Raw genomic sequence first — 18,073 nt, forward strand, 5'->3', positions numbered from 1 at the left:
GTATTAAGAAGTAAACAGTGTCAGGCATGGTAGTACTGGCCTTAATCCCAGCACTTGGTAGGCAGATGTAAGTAGATCTCTGTGAACTAGAGGCCAGCCTGATCTGCATAGCAAGTTCTAGCCCAGCCAGGAAACAAAATGAGTGCAAGTGAAGATAGCATTTTTTCATAATTAAGAGGCTATATGGACAGTATCTAGTTATTATGAAGAAAAAAAAAATTGATGGTTTGTTTTCCTTCCCACAGGTTCAAGATGCATTTAGATGCCGGTTGAGAAACTGCCAGGATCCAATCAATGCTGATTCTTCAAGTTCTTTTCCTAATGGGCATGCACAAATCATGGTGAGCTTTTATTTTCTTTCAGGTTGATAATTAGGTCATGGTTTCTCAAGAAAAAAAAATATATATATGTGTGTATATATATATATATATATATATATATATATATATATATATATATAACAAATTCCTTGTTAATAAAATCGTCTAAAATCACAATTCTACATTAGTTCCTTAAGACTAATACTTTGGAAGCTAGGAAATGACTTAGTGGTTAAAAGTACTTGCTGCCTTTCCAGAGGACTGGAGTTCAGTTCCCAGCACCCACATCCACAGCTCATGAGTACCTGTAATTCCAACTCCAATTGATGGCCTCTTCTGACCTCCATGTGCTCCTGCACACATGAGCACACACACACACACACACACACACACACACACACACACACACACACACTACATAAATAATAAAACAAACATTTAAAATAAATACTTGGTACTTTGACGTCCAATAAATGTTCTTTCTGGATTGCCTTCGAATCAAGGATCTGCCACCATTGACTTCCTTGGGTGTTTAGAATGGTGCTCTGTACAACAGTGGAGAATATTTTCATCTTGTCTGGAGTTCAGTTTAAGATGGTTTTTACACATGAGCATTGTGGACTTTCTCATTTGTTTTTTTTTTTTTTTTTCTGTGTGTGTTGTAGGTTTTTCCCCTTTCTCTCTTTTTTATTAATTTTTGAGAATTTAATAAAGCAGATTTTGATTGTATTCCCTCTCCCAACTCATACTTAGTTGAATACTAGAATCCTTAGAGTAGCTGCAACTCAGAGCAGTTAAATATGTATCTTTAAAGGTGACCCCCAGGTGATGGTGGCTCCCCTGTATAGCCTAAAGAAAACACCAAGAGACTAAAACACAAAGAAAAGGCCCCCTTGCGGTGATGACTCCATACTGTACATGAGCCCAGAGTACTGGTAGAGTTAAGGCTGCTGTAGGCATAAACACTTTGTCAAACTTTAGAAATGAGATAAAATTACTGTCATCAAAACAGAAATGCATGTTAGGTGTTGTGGTGCATGCCTGGAATGCCAGCACTGGCAGGGAGGCGGAGGCAAGTGGACCCCCCCCCCCTCAAGGGCACTCCGGACTGCCCTGCATGATTCTGTCTCAAAACAAAACAACCAACTAACAACATGAGCAGACCTGAGACCGAAGAGGAGCGAGCGTTCTGTAGCATAACTATTCCATTGTTAACATGTTTGGAGTAGGGAACATAAAAAGTATAGCCAAGCAATATGTAAGCAGCTATAAGGTGAGAAATAATACGCCGTTCCTTACAAAAATCAGAGAGCCATAAAAATCTCTGTTTCAGAGCCTGATGGTGGGCTGGCCAGACAAAGGTAAAGGCGTTTGCTTTGCAAACCCAGTGACCTGGATTTGATACCTAGGATCCACTTCAACTTAGGAAAGAACCCAAACCACCAAGTTTTCCTCTGACCTCCACATGCGTATGCATCTACATACACACATAGTACTAATAGTCATAAGTGGTAATAAAAATGAATATTAATAAGGAAAGGGATATAATTGAAAAATGTTTCTTACAACAGGCTAACTTGATTTTACCATTAAAAAAAAAAAAAGCTGATTTGTTTAAAATATGAATTTGGGGGAAGGTGGTACTAATATCCCAAAGATCCCAAAGATTCTAGGCCTAAGGAATAGGTGTTTAACCATCAGCTTTAATCTCTGTACCTGAGAGCCTCTGGTCACAGTAGAGGAAATACGATTCTGTACAGGTGTGAGCATTAGCAAAACTACATCAGAGGATATTGCATCATGGGTAACACACTGAAACTGGAAGCATAAAATACAAAAGACAAAGACATTTATTGAAGGATATTTCTAATAGCATACCTTCTGGTTGCTTTATTAAAGTTAGGCTATTTCCTTCCATTTCTGGTCCTGTTTTTGTTTTGTTTTTGAAGCTCTGGAGAGTGAACCAAGGCCCTGTGTGGCCTATAAGCACACCCACTGAGTTACAGCCCCCGATTTTTTTTTTTAATTTTGAGACAAGATCTCATGTAGCTTAGGCTAGCCTCATCATTTAGCCAAGGATGACCTTGAACTTATGATTCTCCTTCCTTCACCATCCCAAGTGCTACATTACAGAGGTATGTCACCACTTACCCTTTTATTCCATTCTGGGGATTGAACCCAGGGCCTCGGGCATGCTAGGCAAGCACTCTACCAGCTAAGCTATGTGCTATATCCCTATCCCCACCCCTTTAAACTTTTAGATCAAGCATGGTCTCACAGACCTTGACCTCGTTCTCTGGCTCAGGTAGGCCTTGAACATGTAGTCGTCCGGCTTCATCTTCCTAAGTAGCTAAAATGACCACTGGAACCACCAGCAACAGCTAAAATTCTGTCACTTTTATGTGGTATTATGTTACCATATCAAAACTATGCCATTTTCGAGCCGGGCGGTGGTGGCGCACGTTTTTAATCCCAGCACTCGGGAGGCAGAGCCAGGCGGATCTCTGTGAGTTCCAGGCCAGTCTGGGCTACCAAGTGAGCTCCAGGAAAGGCGCAAAGCAAAGCTACACAGAGAAACCCTGTCTTGAAAAACCAAAAAAAAAAAAAAAAAAAAAAAAAAAAAAAAAAAAAAAAAAAACTATGCCATTTTCCATGGGTTTTATACACCATTTTGTCTCTAGAACATTCTGATTATTCCTTGAGAATCTTCTGTTGCGCAGAACAATAAACTGATCCTGGCTAGCCATTACATCTATAAGCTTCAGAAAATTTGAATGTTAATAACATTTGAAATCTTCATTAAATAATGATTCTGTGCCTTATTATTTCCTGTTACAGACAGACTTTGAAAAGGATGTAGACATTGCTTGTCGATCTGGTAAGAATTCTTTGATCTTTTAACTATAATCTGTAGGGATGTGAAATCATTTTGTGGGTTGTGATGTTTAAAAAGGGCGGTGCTTTGTACATCACACTCAGGTGGGTGGATAGTGGCATCTTCCAATGGATGTAACATCAGGGATCTATGTACAGAGGGTACAGAGAAGGAATGAGAACTGAGAAAGAATAAGGAATGGATGGTGGAGAGCATCATAGCAGCAGAAAGCACTAGACATGCCATAGACTTCCATCCTCATAGAAAGAGTGTGAATCACTACTGGTGAACTACCAGTGTGTGTGTGTGTGTGTGTGTGTGTGTGTGTGTGTGTGTGTGTGTGTTAATGGTAGCTGTCCTCTAGCCATGGCAGATTTTTCACTAGAGAAGAGGCTTGTAAGTTTTAAAGAAAATTGTATATTTTCTATTTTGGATATTTTTTTCCCTAGTTAGGACATTGCCTCCCAAAGCACATAAAAATGTGCCACATTTTATCTTTTATTTGTTTTTCTCTGTGCTGTCTTTTTTCATATTAAAAGTGGGTGTATATATATATTTCATCTGAGTATCCAAATATTTGAAATCAAATATCAATTAGTTCAATCAGAGTGCTTTTTGCCTTCAGATTTAGCAGCCATGTGCCATCATTCATTTCTAATAGCATCTTCCAAGGCCTGGTGCTGAAATAGCCCCCAATTTGTCAATAAATTTAAATTATAGTGTACACATGTATGCATACACATCCAGCTTTCATCACAGTTGGCTGTTTTCTTGTATTAATGTGGTCTACACTCACATCTGATTTATGCTTCAGGACAAGTGTCAGCTTGTCATCTAAAACCTCTAAAATGTTTTATGGGTACTCTCAGGGATTCTCTTAAGATTATATAAAAGTTATGCTTCTGGTATGTTTTCCTAGAAAAAAAAATAAACTTCTGCATTTGTCTCTATACACTGTCATCTTAACTTCTTTCAGGATAGCATCTATTGGAGATTGTGTGGCCATTGAATATTTGACGTAGTACCTTCTAAGTTTCCATCCAAACTGTCCACAAAGGAGCTAAATGTCATGACAGCTATTGCAGAACCGAGAAAGGCACCCACTTTGTACCTTCCAGATTCCCTTATGTGTTGTTTTCAGATTCAACTCAGAGCCATTACAATCTGTGCAAATGGCAGATCATATTTCTTGCCATAACCACAGTCACATGGGAAGCCAATCTTGAATTCAATCAAAACACTCTGGGTATGGTCACAGCAGTCGTAAGCTAGCAGCTATGATTTGGCAACCCATAGTGGGCCTGTGAGGGGAGGAGGAATTATCTATTCCTATAGAAAGCAACCTTATCCATCTTCTACGATCTCTAAAATTCACAAGCCATGGCACAAGTTTCCACATTTATAGAATACAATTTGGCTGTGTCGGGAGGCTTAAACTTATTTTAATGGTTAGGTATCTATTTAATTCCTAATTATCCATCCTCAATTTAGCTTCCTTGCCTCTCTTCATGAATTCCTTGGAGTTCTTGACAGAGGAATAAATGAGAACAGACACTTTTGTCTTCTCCTTAACAGCTATTTATGTCAAATCAGTGCTTCTCAAAGTGTGGTACTCAAACAAGCAGTGTGCTACCTGCCACTTCTTAGAAATGCAGTTTTGAAGACCTACCTAGACCTTCTAGTCCAGAAACTTTGGGCCTGGGACACAGTAGCCAGGGTTAGAAGTCATTCAAGTCACTCTGATGCATTGTGAGTGCTGAAAACTCCCATGTCAGACCCTCTTCCCAGAGCTGTACTACCCAGCCCTTCAGCATGTACAATGTTGTCTTTTGGATAGATTGTTCCTTTTTCCCAGTCTGTACTGGAGACTAGGTTAAGCCTTTTCAGCACAGACTAGTACCACTATGTTATTAAGAAACAACTGACAATATACAATCTGTTTTCGTTTTTAGCTAATGCCCTTTTTAGTTGGGCTCATCAGGTGCTTCCCTCCGAGTTTTTCAAGAGATGTCTACATGTGTTGGCTGTAGTGAATTTTAAAGTCTCAGTTCCTAGGCTCTGAGCAGTCTGTTCTAAACTTTGACAGATGCCAGAGTGTACATCTGCTTGTGCTAACTCTTCAGAATGCTTTCTGTGTGGTTTGGTTTTTATTTTCACAACTTAATAATTTATCTCAAAGGTCCGGCTTCAACACTATTGTCATTTGTAGGAAGTTTATATTCAAAGCTTATTTACATTTAACCAAATTGAAGAAGCAGGCTCATCTCTCACATACGGTGGACACTCCATAAAAATAATCACACTTATCAAATGTTTAATGTATAGGGAGCATACAGTAAAAATCTAAATGCATCTTGCATTCAGATTGTGAAATCAATACTCATTACCAAGGTTTCCATCATAGTTTACAACCTATTAATAAAAGTGGGAAACCATCTACACATCCCTACTACAATGCAATAGGTTCTCAGAATATGTATTTAAATTTTAGTGCTTTTGATTTTGAATTAATTTTTGTGTAAAGTTAGGAACTAAAACTGTTCTTCTGTGAATTTGGAAATGCTTTAAATATTGTTTTAATTTTGACTATTATTAAATTAGTCAATACACTTCACCCCTTAAAGTTTAATTCATAATTATTTCTAGAAATTGCAATGTATTACTGCTCTCTTATTATCTTAAGAGGTTTGGGTTTTACTTTTTTCTTACTTTTGCTTTTACAATGTGTAAGTAGCCAAGGCTGCCACAGCCTTCCAAGTGCTATGATTACACACTACCAACATGCCAAATTTAGAAATAACATCTTAAAACTTAATCTTTTCTTATTTTTATATATAAAAATGTAAAATATAAAAAATTTACAACCACATTGTGGATTCATGAAAAACATATATATGAATATTTAACATGATGGTATGGTATAGGAAACAAAGAGACAATAGTACAAGATTAGATACAGCATCTCTAAAGATAACAGGTGTTGTATGAGTGGTTCATGCTTTGGAATATTTCAAAGGCTTCATTTCCTCATTTACTCATAGTAACAAAAGATATTCATAATCTCCTGGTTTTCAACTTCTGTGCTAATTCATAATTATGATTCTGTTCAAAACTTGGACAATAATAGGCAAAATTCACCCTGTCTGAAAGTTTTCATGCTTCCAAAAACAAATGTTCTATAGTTACCTATACATGATGAAGTTTTCTACAATAGTTGCTTTGCTTGGTTAGAATCCTACAACAATTTTGTTTTGAGACTGTCTCACTATATAGCTTTGGCAGTCCTGAAACTCACTATGTAGACCAGACTGGCCTCAAACTCACAGAGATCTGTCATTCTCTGCCTCCCAAGTGCTGGGATTAAAGGCATGAACCACCACACCCATCCCTCAAGAATCCGTTTTAATGAACAAAACTTCTATAAAACTTTAAAAGAAAGACTTATATGAAAGTAACAAATATGTGTGAACAAAACTGTATTTTTAGAGAAATGCTTTGAAGTAGATTGATGGAGAAATTTTCTTTGGCAGTCTACCCTTTGCCTTAAAATTAATACAGAAATTTTTTCTCCTGGCAAGACATTGAGATTTGTTGAAAGCCAGTTAATCAACTTTCAGATATGCTTTCTCTATGCTCATTATCTATGCCAGCATCAGAGAATCAATAAGAATTCAGTAATCTGGATTATGAAGAAACAAGTGCAAATAATTTGTTAAAAGATCACTTTTCTTTTGCTTTATTAAGAGTGTTTCCTAAGAAGATAAATAATAGTATATAGCGATAAAAAGAAATACTTTCTTTTTACTAACTATTGTGGTCTAATTTGCAGTGCTTCATAAGGATATTGGTCCTTGCCGAGCAGCAACAATAACAGGAACACTCTCCAGGATCTCTCTAAATGACGATGAGGAAGAAAAGGGAACGAACCCTGAAGGGCTAAGCTATTCAACATTGCCTGGAAATGTCATTTCCAAAGTCATCATCCAACAGCCCACGGGCCTGCACATGCCCATGAGTATGAATGAGCTGAGCAGTCAATGTCTGAAAAAAGAGAACACTGAATTGCGGAGAACTGTGTACTTATGCACGGATGACAATTTAAGAGGGACCGATATGGACATAGTCCACCCTCAAGAAAGAATGATGGAAAGTGACTATATTGTGATGCCTAGAAGTTCTGTAAATACCCAGCCATCAATGAAAGAAGAAAGCAAAATGAATATTGGCATGGAAACCTTGCCGCATGAAAGGCTATTGCACTACAAAGTGAATCCTGAATTCAATATGAATCCCCCTGTAATGGACCAGTTCAATATGAACTTAGATCAGCATCTTGCACCCCAGGAACATATGCAGAGTTTACCCTTTGAGCCCCGCACAGCTGTGAAGAATTTCATGGCCTCCGAGTTGGATGATAATGTAGGGCTGTCAAGAAGCGAAACTGGATCAACTATTTCTATGAGTTCTCTAGAGGTGAGTCCAAAGAGGTTAACTAGTTCCATGACAGTTGAAGGGCCTACAGGCTGATTCATGTAATGTTGGTGTTAGGAAGATCCATGTTAGTTTGGGCAGAGTTTCTGATAGGTGCCTATTAAGATTCTGGACTTACAGGTTTCCTAGTGGTACGTTGGAATCTCCTGGTTCAAGATGTTATTAAAATGTAGAGTCCAAAGTGTTTAAAGTGATACTAATCAGTCTTAATTCTCTCATACTGGGACTCAACATGAACTATGCATAAAAATACAGCAGGTCCTCCTGGGGTTTCACTGATGTGATAGGGCATTTTCCAATATAAAATAAAAACTGAATGGTGTTGCAAATTCAAAGCTCAATCTAAATCTTTTTCTACAAGGCAATCTGTTAATATGAAATTGAAATGTTTCTGTGAGTAGTACCATAACACTGGTTATAAACATTATTATTATATCAAATCAGTATTATTCAGAATGAATGTCTTGTTCTTAATCCTATGGAATGGTGACCATTAAAAATATTGGTCTTTAACTGTTAAGTATTCAAAGTATATATTCTAAGCATACTAAGACTCAGGACTAGGAGGCAGACAGTGGCCTTTGCCCTGCACAAGGCCATCAACAGTAAACAATTATACCACTCTCATCTTTTTCCTTTCCAAGAAAGTAGAAGGTTACTAAGAATATTATTACCATTCACGCTGTATTATAATTAAACAAGTAGGATTCACAGAATCCACTATCTAATTTTCTAATGATGTATCCCATTACCCTGGTACTGATTTGTATGTATCCTGTATCCTGAAGTCTTGCTATAAACCTACTACTAAGATATATAGTTTATATAAAAAATATATTTTTATTTATCACATATATGCAATTGTTTTACTGTATTATATTATTGCATAAGTCACTATTTAGATAAAAATCACTGTAATTTGTTGGATGGCCTTTCCATCAGAATTATTGTGATAATGCATTTCTAAGATGCAAAAGTCCCCAAAGGCAGTAGCTCTTCTAGATTCCCCAAAGCCATACCTTTCACTCTGTCTAAATTAAAATGGATCATGAAATGTAGATAGATCTAGTTTTCTCAAGCAGAACAAGAAAACTCTAGACCAAAACCAGCATATAAATATACTCCAGAAGAAAGTCTTAAGTTTTGGATCAGCCTCAACTAGAAGAGGGTTTCGACAGAAATCTACGTAAGAATTCTCAGAATCAGAGGTATCAATAGGGACGGCAAAGCAAATTCTGTTCTAGAGTAGCTGTCATGCCCGCTGGACAAAAGCTTCAGTTCTCTTGACTAGTAGACTTGCTACCGCTACCCCATCAGAACTTTATATCGCAGATAATAACTTGTCTATGACAACCATGACAACATAAGCATCAGCTGCAAAATGTTCATGCAAAATTGCAAAGGGGCTTAAGAGGACTGAGTAAGAGTATACATAAGGATATGACATCAAAAGTAATCAGGATAACGGGGGCACTGTTTCTATACAATGAATATTTTAAATTACTAAAGAAATCTGAGTGGAATTGCACTAAAATAATAGGGGTGTTGTGAAATGTTTTACATTTAACATCTAAAACCTACCTAACTAAGGTTGATAGTATGCAGGTGTTTTGTACTTGAACAATAGAGTGTATTTTCCAAATATTGATTAATTTACTTTTTAATTTTAATTTCAAATTTCCATATCCTTATTTTAAGCATAAATATTATATATACACATATATGACAAAAGATCCACATTTTAATGACTTGGAGATCACAAAGCTTCTATTTTGAAAAGAAAGGAAATTCAGAGTAAAATTTAGTTCCTTGTTCATTCTTTAAAAGAGTTTAATTGTAACTGCTTAGGTGATCTTTTAGGGGACAAATGAAAGAGAATATATACATGATGGAGTGGATAATAAAAATGGCATTTATATAGAATTTTTCATTAGCAGATCCTCAAATCACCTTAAAAACATGAAGTAATTGATCTTCACAACATTTAGAAAAGTTGTTATAATCTTCCAAGTGAAGGCATCTGTTCAAAAACACAGAGCAAGTATCTAAGAAATAAAGCTATCGAGTCCTTGGCCCCTCCCAATGAAACAAGAGGTTCACTATGCAGGAACATTCATCCTGGAAGGCTGGTGCAGCAGAACATGACAAGCTGTTGCATGCCCTATTCATAGATGTACTGTAAAGCTGTGACATTAACTCAGGAGTTCTCCTCCAAAAGAGGTGACGGGGAGCTCCGGAAGGGCACACGCTGCTGGTCGATAGCCCAGAATTCAGTAGTCCTGAGCAAACAGCACACAAGCAAATGCACAAGTTGAGGTAGCAAAAGAAGAAAGCCAAAGGGTGAGTGGGTGGAAGCCTGTATTCAAGTAAGCAAGAGGCATCAAAGGAAGGGGCCGGCTCCGACTGCGGCTGCACCATCAGAAGAGGCTCCAGATTCCACGGGAGCTTGTTCTCCTAACCCCCAATTACTGGGCGTAAATGTTTAAGACATTCATGGAGTTCCTTGGCACAAAAGAGTATCCCGATTTTCTCCATGCCCATTATTACATGGTGCCTTTGTTTCTGTTACATGGTGCCGCCCCCAACTGTGGTCATTCCCAGAATGAATCTGTTAAGCCGCTTGGAAAATTCTTAGAATTTGAGCTTTGTAAAATTATGTAAAACTTGTAATATTAAGTTTTCATAAGTGGCCTAGCCCAAGATGTCCTCTAACTGCCTCACTTAGGGCGAAGATAAAATGGTCTTCAGCACTCTAAATAGTCACCTTCAGGTAACTGAATATATCGAGTGCATGATGTGTACATGTGTATGGAAGGGGACAAAGAAAGATTCAACAATGACAAGGCTGGGTCATGATCCTAAGCACTAGTTTAAACTTTAGAAGGTGGTCCTTTCGACCTATTGTCTAAAAATTATAAGTACATTTTTACTTATAAAAAGGCAAGTCAGTTCGGGACATTACAGGATGGCTACACCCATGAATCCACAGCAGCTGTGATTGCCCAAACACGATCAAACCAATCAACATTGCAGTGTAGAGGGGCTCATAAGCCCTGAGCCCTAGCTGAGGAGCTATGACTTCTGGGGGAGCTCAGAGAGTTGGTTTCCTTTAAGGATGTGCCCCCCTCATAAGTTGATCATGCTCCATGGGATGGTCCCACACTGGTGAGTATAGCGGTAACACAAATATAGGGATAGGACTCAGTGGGCTATTAAAAGAGAGAAGAAGATATGAAGTTAGGAGGGATTGAAGAGTAAGGAACAGGAGGAATTAGGGAGAGTGAATACGATACAAATACATTTTATGAATTTCTCAAAGAATTAATTGAAATATTATATTTTTTAAAGGAAGTTCAGCACAACCTCTGAATTGTAGTGTGTGGTGATATTGTGTTCCCCAATATATTGTGCACCCTAATAAATCTATCTGGGGTCAGAGAACAGAACAGCCACTAGACAGACATAGAGGTCAGAAAATGGTGGCACTCACACCTTTAATCCTATCACTTGGGAGGCAGAGATCCATCCGGATCTCTGAGTTCAAAGCCACACTGGAAGCAGCCAGGAATGGTGACTCATACCTTTAATCCCAGGAAGTGATGGCAGAAAGCAGAAAGGTATATAAGGCGTGAGGACCAGGAATTACAGCTGGTTAAGCTTTTAGGCCTTTGAGCAGCACAGTTCAGCTGAGAAGCATCCAGTCTGAGGAAACAGGATCAGCTGAGGAATTGACAAGGTGAGGTGGCGTGGCTTATTCTGCTTCTCTGATCTTCCAGCATTCACCCCAATATCTGGCCCCAGGCTTGTTTTTATTAATAAGAACTTTTTAAGATTCATGCTACAGTACTGCTACCTATTGGTTTATTTTTTCTGAAATTTTACATGTGCATTGATGTCAGTTAAAGTTGGGCAGAATTTGCTCTGAGTCTGAATCACTGACAATTTATTGAACAGCGTGTGACTGTGCATGTCTTACATCTGTGTGGTCAGGACCAGTTCTTTCCCCTTTTCCCTGATGACTCAGGGTTAGCACGGGTTGTGTATCACTGGTTTCTTGCTGGATTCAGCCAGCATGAAGCACTGGCCAGAGTCTGGGTTTGAGGGAAAAATAAAAACTAAAGAGAGCTCTACTCTGTTCCTGCTTTTGACATTCCATTTGGTGTGCCCCTGTACACTTCCTGCTTCTGCCAGGTGTTCCACTCCTGGGATTGAGTCCCGCTCTCAGCTTCCTTTGCCCATCCATCTTAGCATCGGTTGGCTTCTTCTGATAGTCCATTGGTCACCTCAGAGTTCCCGTTGTGGCTTCTCAGCTTCCCTATCACTCGAGTTCTTAGGGAACATGTTCTAATGTAAATGCAGAAGTGATTTCTGTTGCTCTCCTGTCAAGTCTTGCCTAAGTGCCACTTATCAACAAAACATTTGCATAATGGAAAAAGGTTTAGATAGAACAGTACAGCATTATGTTATTACATACAGAAAATTTTGCTACTCTAGTCTCTCTGACTGCTTCTGTACATCAAAGTATCCATCTATCTGGATACGATCTCAGATAAGTCTCACTGCATTTATTAATGGGGTGGAATGAGATACCATTCTAGGCTTTCCCGCTGGATACAGAATACAGAGCACTCCCCATAATGGTTATCAAAAGTAAAATATTTTAGTGATAATGTCACTTCATAGTGACTGTCACACCACCTCGTGCTGGTATAAGGATCATACTACACGAAAACCTTTTGAAGATTTGAAGGAGCACTTCAGATGTAAGGCTATGTTATGATGATGTCATTACTGTCACACTCTGAATGTCTCTAAAGACACTGGAACACTACTAAGTCAACATTTGGGAATTTAGAAAAAATGTTATATGGCCTCACTTGTGCATTAGGAGGTAGGGTCTCAAACAGAAACCAGATAAAACTGACCATGTGCAGAAGCTTTGGTTCATTTTATATATTTTTTTTTCTCATGTTGATCTGGTAAAAGGAAAAATTTCCCATCTTTATTGCTTTGTTTTTGCTCCTGGATTGTAGAATCTTATCTTTTATGCAGGCATACAAACAAAATTAGCTTGAATAAAAGCCATTTCAGAAAATTAATTATTCCCAGACTTCATTGCCACAGCTATTTTAATGGATTTGTTATCAAAGCTTTCTTCCTGTGAGGGAGTCCATTCCTCACCCTGTAATAGAAACTTTTAATAGCGTTCATATTGCCATTCATTAGTCAATGGAATTCATTACTTGCTGTGAATCGTCTAGTGTCTTGTCCAGTTTAATTTTCAGTGACACAAATAATGACATAGTTCCTCTGAGAAATTATTCATCGTTTCACAAGAGTTGCATGTGGAGGCCTCTCTAGGCACACGTGCACTGAGTGGTCCTCTTAGCCTGAGACCATGACACATTTTTTTCAACTTTTAAATCATCTTAAAGAATTTCTCCCTTCTATCAGTAAAGGTATGTCTTCCTAATAAATTGTTTTGATTCTCTCAGCTGCCAATCAGTCCACTTTGAGTGGTTTTCTTTGTGTATTTACATCACTGGGTTATCCACATTCTTCCAGGTTGTTCTTTAAAACAATAACAATAAATCAAAAGCCAGATGAGTTGAAGTTCTGGGCCTGTCATATACATCCCTTCAATCCTTCCCCAATCATTTTGCAGCTGCAAAGATGTGACATATCCTCTGCTAAATGCTAAGGCTATGCAGCTAATTAAGAGAGGATTAAAGAGGTGAACATGTAGGTAGCAAAGAGGAGACAGACAGTTACCTTTCAGAGATCAAATAGGCAACCCATGATGGATTTAATATGGAAGATGAGGGATATGTATAAAGGAGGGGCAATTCGAAGCCTTTGTCTTGGTTGACTAGTTATTAGTATTGTCTGTGATGAGAAAGGCCATGTAAAAAAAGGATATTTGTACAATGACAGATGGTATTAAAACCTAAGGGATAAGCCATGTAATCCAGGAAAGCGTACAGGACTCAGCAGATCTCAGAGCTCCACATTTAGAAAGAACAGGCATAGGAAAGAGCCAGCAAAGGGGATTTCAAAAGGAGCCACAGTAAATGAAAGAAGAAAAAGGGGGGAAAGAAAAAGCTGAGAGCTGATGAGGGCTTTAATGAGGAAGTGATTAACTTTGCACAGCTTCTCAGAGTCCAGTGAGCTGAGGGTGGAAAATCGACCTTGCTGTTTGTCCAAATGGAGCTCATTAGAGGCCTTTGACAAGAATTTTAATGCAGTGTTAAGAGCATCACGCGGTTGCGATGAATTCTAAGTGGCAGATTTTGAAAATGAAACTGCATAAGAGAGAAGAGTGTGTTTCAAGTTACTTGGAAATGAAGGATACATAGACAGAAAGATTTGTATCTTCATAAAAACCAACATCACATTGGCTTGTTTTCATTTTACACGTAACATTTTTTAAATGATCAAATTATTTGTAAAACAAAAAAGTCATGTGGCTTGGACACTTAGTTGATTCTCTTTAGATATATGGTCAGATAGGTAGATATATGGTCAGAGCTGAGAGCATGGGTCAGTCAGGAAAGAGTTTGCATTGTGAGCATGGCGACTTCATTTCAGCCCCTCGAACTCACTTGTAAACAAAGCCAGGCACGGTGTCACATGGTTATAACCCCAACACTGGGAAGGTAGGAAACAAAGAAACCATGGATGGACAGACAGTACCTGGGAGATTCCTGAGGTCTTCTAACTTCCACACACATGCATACCCACACAGGAATGTGTACACACATGTGAACACATACAAAACAAGCAAACTCAGGCACTGTCTCTAACCACTTTCATGCCTCACAGAGGCATTCTACAAGGCACACAAGAACATTGGAGTAAACATGTGAGTCACCATCTCAGCAAAATTCAGCCTCAAAAGACTTTCCCAAACATTGCATATATATGCAGCTAAGGGAGAAACACACAACAACAAAATGGGTTGGAATTTTCCTGGTTTCCCCCCTCATACTACCAGTGTGTCAGGGTCTGACACATAAGATAAACTGAACATTTTGGTAGCAATTGTTACGTCTGTTTGCTATTGTAGCATTGTTCATAATTGGCCTAGTTGAATGGTATTACATTTTTTTGTTTACCCAACACAGATTTTCTGTGAAATAAGCATCCTCATATTGACTCCTTCTTTCTTTCTTTCTTCTTCTTCTTCTTCTTCTTCTTCTTCTTCTTCTTCTTCTTCTTCTTCTTCTTCTTCTTCCTTCTTCTTCCTTCTCCTCCTTCTCTTCCTCCTCCTCCTCCTCTTCTTCAAAATACAATTTGCCTGAAAAAGTTAATCCATTTTATCTTGCTTTATGCTTCCAAAGAATCTTAGTACCATTGCTGTGACTCGTGGCCTGTGGCCTGTCAGGGTTATCTAGTGTGACTCTTGCTCAGTTCCAGAACAGTATACAAAATATCACAGGCATCTTGTTTGTCAAATAGTATCCTGCATGTGTGAGCTAGTAAGACATCACATGGAAAACCACGGGCTTAGAATCAGACCTGAGTTTTCACAGCTCATTTGCTTACCTCCTGGGTGAGTTGGTCAAACTACTGGCTCTTAGTAATATTCATTTATAAAATAACACTATTTTCACAACCATTCCACAGAGAGGTTAGCATGTTCAAATGTGAAATCACTTTATAAGATACGCAAGGTTGCAACAGCCAGTATTGTGGGGAAGTGAATAGTGTCACACACACACATTTATTTCCTTTGGATTTGAAATACCTGACACATTTCCCATACTAGCTGATCTTTAAACCTCCCTGATTTATTTGGTCACCATCCCCACCCCACCCCACCAGGTCTTGATTAAAATCTGTGTGATTCATTTGCTCATGCCTTCATCTAATCTTGCAGACTGCCAGACCCGCTATGCCCTTTGTTTGCATTTAATTTTAATGAAATTAAATAGGGGAGAAATGAGGAAGAGAGCGCTGTTTATAGGAGCATCCCTTTTCTTTGCCATGTCGCACATTGACATGGGTGGCATTAGTATTCGGAGTTGGAATCTGTTGCTGGGGCTCTTCAGGTTCTTTCCTATCTTTTCCCCTAGCTCCTACAACGTGGAGCCTCTTCAGCATGTAGGCATCGGAAATCTCCAGTTCCTAGGCAGCACTGCCTTGTGATCCAAAACAAATGCAGTAACATATGGCCGTTTTCACCTTTGGCAATGGAGAGCCCCTCAGTGCGTGCAGCAGAAGCCTCTCTCCTTCTAGCTGACTGAACCTCTTCTAAGATTCCACCATTTCATTTTCAGAAGGACTGTGAGGCTCAAGACAAAGGTTTCATAGTAATTGCTTTTAACTAGATGTTTCCATGCTTTGATTTTTCTGTATTATAAAGAGTTTTGCTTAACACACGTATTTATAGGGGAAAAAAAGAAGCCTTGCTGAATAGCAATGCCAAGAAGACAAAGCATCCATAGGATAGAAGGATGAAAGCCCTGACATTCAGTCTACAGAATGCCGCCAAGAGCAGTGCCCAGCCAGATTTGTTTAGATGTGTTCTCACACTCCTGCCTCCCCCAAGCATTCACCAGCATGAAGGTAGCATGCTGTTGGAGGCAAGGCGGAAATGAGAGCGCATACCGTACCGTTTGAGCTCCTCTTTCAGTAAGGCGTTTCCTTTCTGCCCTCCCCTGGGTATCCCTTCCAAACTGGATTCCCCGTGCTCAGCAGCTTCACCACAATGAGATTGCGTCAGATCTGTCCCGGTTTCCCCCTTTAGTCTTTCTGTCTGCTGACACGTGTTCTGAGGGTAGGCTGCCCAGGAGGTGCTGGTTTGATAATGCCAAGTTTAGCTCTAGCTGCAGAAAATCACATTTCGTGAGTGCTTTTTTGTCTTTCCTGGCGAGCTGACAGTCATAATAGCAACTAGATCTGCCATAAGTCTGCAGTGTGACTGAACCCTGAGAAGCTAGTGACTTTAAGGTTATGGGCATTGAGCTGTGAGTAGGGATAAACAAAACACACTTTGCCCAAAAGGCTTGCATGTCTCCCATATGTGTCTTCCCCACCCACCCCCCAAAGGGGGAGGGGGATGGCAGAGGTTTCCTTTGTACTCTAAAAATGCGAGCATCTTTGTATACATTTACAGACTCCTCTCCCTCTACACCTCATCCATTTTAAGAATCCGTGACTCCCTGGAGCAGATGCTAAAAATCCGACCCCCATATTACTATCATAAAAACCACATCCTCTCAGGAGCTTACATTCATTTTGTTTTGATCCTATTTCCTGATTTTATCAAGCCCACTGCCTAATTACTTTATTTCATCAATGCGTGTGTATCTATAACTAGATTTGGATGTTGTTTAACAGATTTAGAGTCAGAGAGAAAGACTGTTAGACACTGTGTTGGGGTGTGGAATATCTGTGGTTTGACCAGATAAGAATTAAAAGAAAAATGTCTAGCTCCTAAGAACTAGTAACCAGAAGGACTTGGGTAGGAGATGATCCAGTTCTGAGAAATTTGTGCAAGACTGACACAGGAACTTCAGAACCTAAACAGACAGGCAGACTGGGTTTGCCTGACATGAAGTGAGGTCTCAGCACTCTGGAAGCTGAGGCATGAAAATCCTGAATTCTGAGAACAGCCCAAGCTACATAGCAAGAGCCTGTTTAGAAAATAATCTGGATATCTGTTGGTAGAGCTGTCAAAGTACCTAGATTATTTTTCTGATGCAACTTTTAATCCTCCATGCCTTCAAAGTGTTTTTTTGCTAAAACTAGAATCTCTTTCAAGACTGAATATAGATGGGCTTTTTGCTTAAGAAGCAGCTTTCCTGGCAACTGATGTTAGAACTCAAGGTGGAGAATATCTGTGTTTTTCCAGCCTTCCATTTTAGTGGAAGTTCGGGGTGAAAATGAAAACAATGTAGCTGTTTTTGAAATCAGAAAAATAATCTTAATGAAATGGTATAACACAAAGAGGAGCGGGATTATTTTCATAGAATGTAATGACTTCCACTGGTTTATCTGACTAAACATAACTTTGTTGCTTTTCTCCTTCTTCTGAAAACAAACTAACAGAGAAGAAAATCACGGTATTCTGACCTTGACTTTGAGGTAAGTCCCTCTGAATTACTTCATAAATTTAATTATTGAACTCAAGATTGATTTATAACTACTCAAACAATTAGCTCTGTGGATGTAGTCCTGCCATTGTGTGATCATTATTTAAGGAAGCCACAGTTCTGAAATTAGGATCCTCCCTCTATACACGGTTGGAAGTAGATGGTTTGGCATTCTGACTACTCCTCTAAGGATGTGCACAGCTGATGTTTTCTAGACAAGCAAAGGCCTCTTTCTAACAGTTGGAAGTGATAACTTGGGAAGTGAGCCTGTCAATCCAGTTCGTTGAGAG

The 18,073-nt window shown here is 39.0% G+C and overlaps 1 protein-coding gene across 4 annotated transcripts in view; it reads left to right on the forward strand.

The window, feature by feature from the left end:
- The window catches only part of Adgrb3 (adhesion G protein-coupled receptor B3), a 738,549-nt gene that overhangs the window by 702,441 nt on the left and 18,035 nt on the right, over window positions 1-18,073 (forward strand). For all 4 annotated transcript variants that reach the window (XM_028868115.2, XM_028868116.2, XM_028868112.1 and 1 more), the window contains 4 exons: window positions 246-341; window positions 3,159-3,198; window positions 7,025-7,668; window positions 17,740-17,775. In XM_028868115.2, coding sequence (XP_028723948.1) covers window positions 246-341; window positions 3,159-3,198; window positions 7,025-7,668; window positions 17,740-17,775 — 816 coding nt within the window. The remainder of the gene's footprint in view (window positions 1-245; window positions 342-3,158; window positions 3,199-7,024; window positions 7,669-17,739; window positions 17,776-18,073) is intronic.

Source organism: Peromyscus leucopus, chromosome 16_21 (assembly GCF_004664715.2).
Source record: "Peromyscus leucopus breed LL Stock chromosome 16_21, UCI_PerLeu_2.1, whole genome shotgun sequence".
In the NCBI taxonomy this organism is placed as follows: domain Eukaryota; kingdom Metazoa; phylum Chordata; class Mammalia; order Rodentia; family Cricetidae; genus Peromyscus; species Peromyscus leucopus.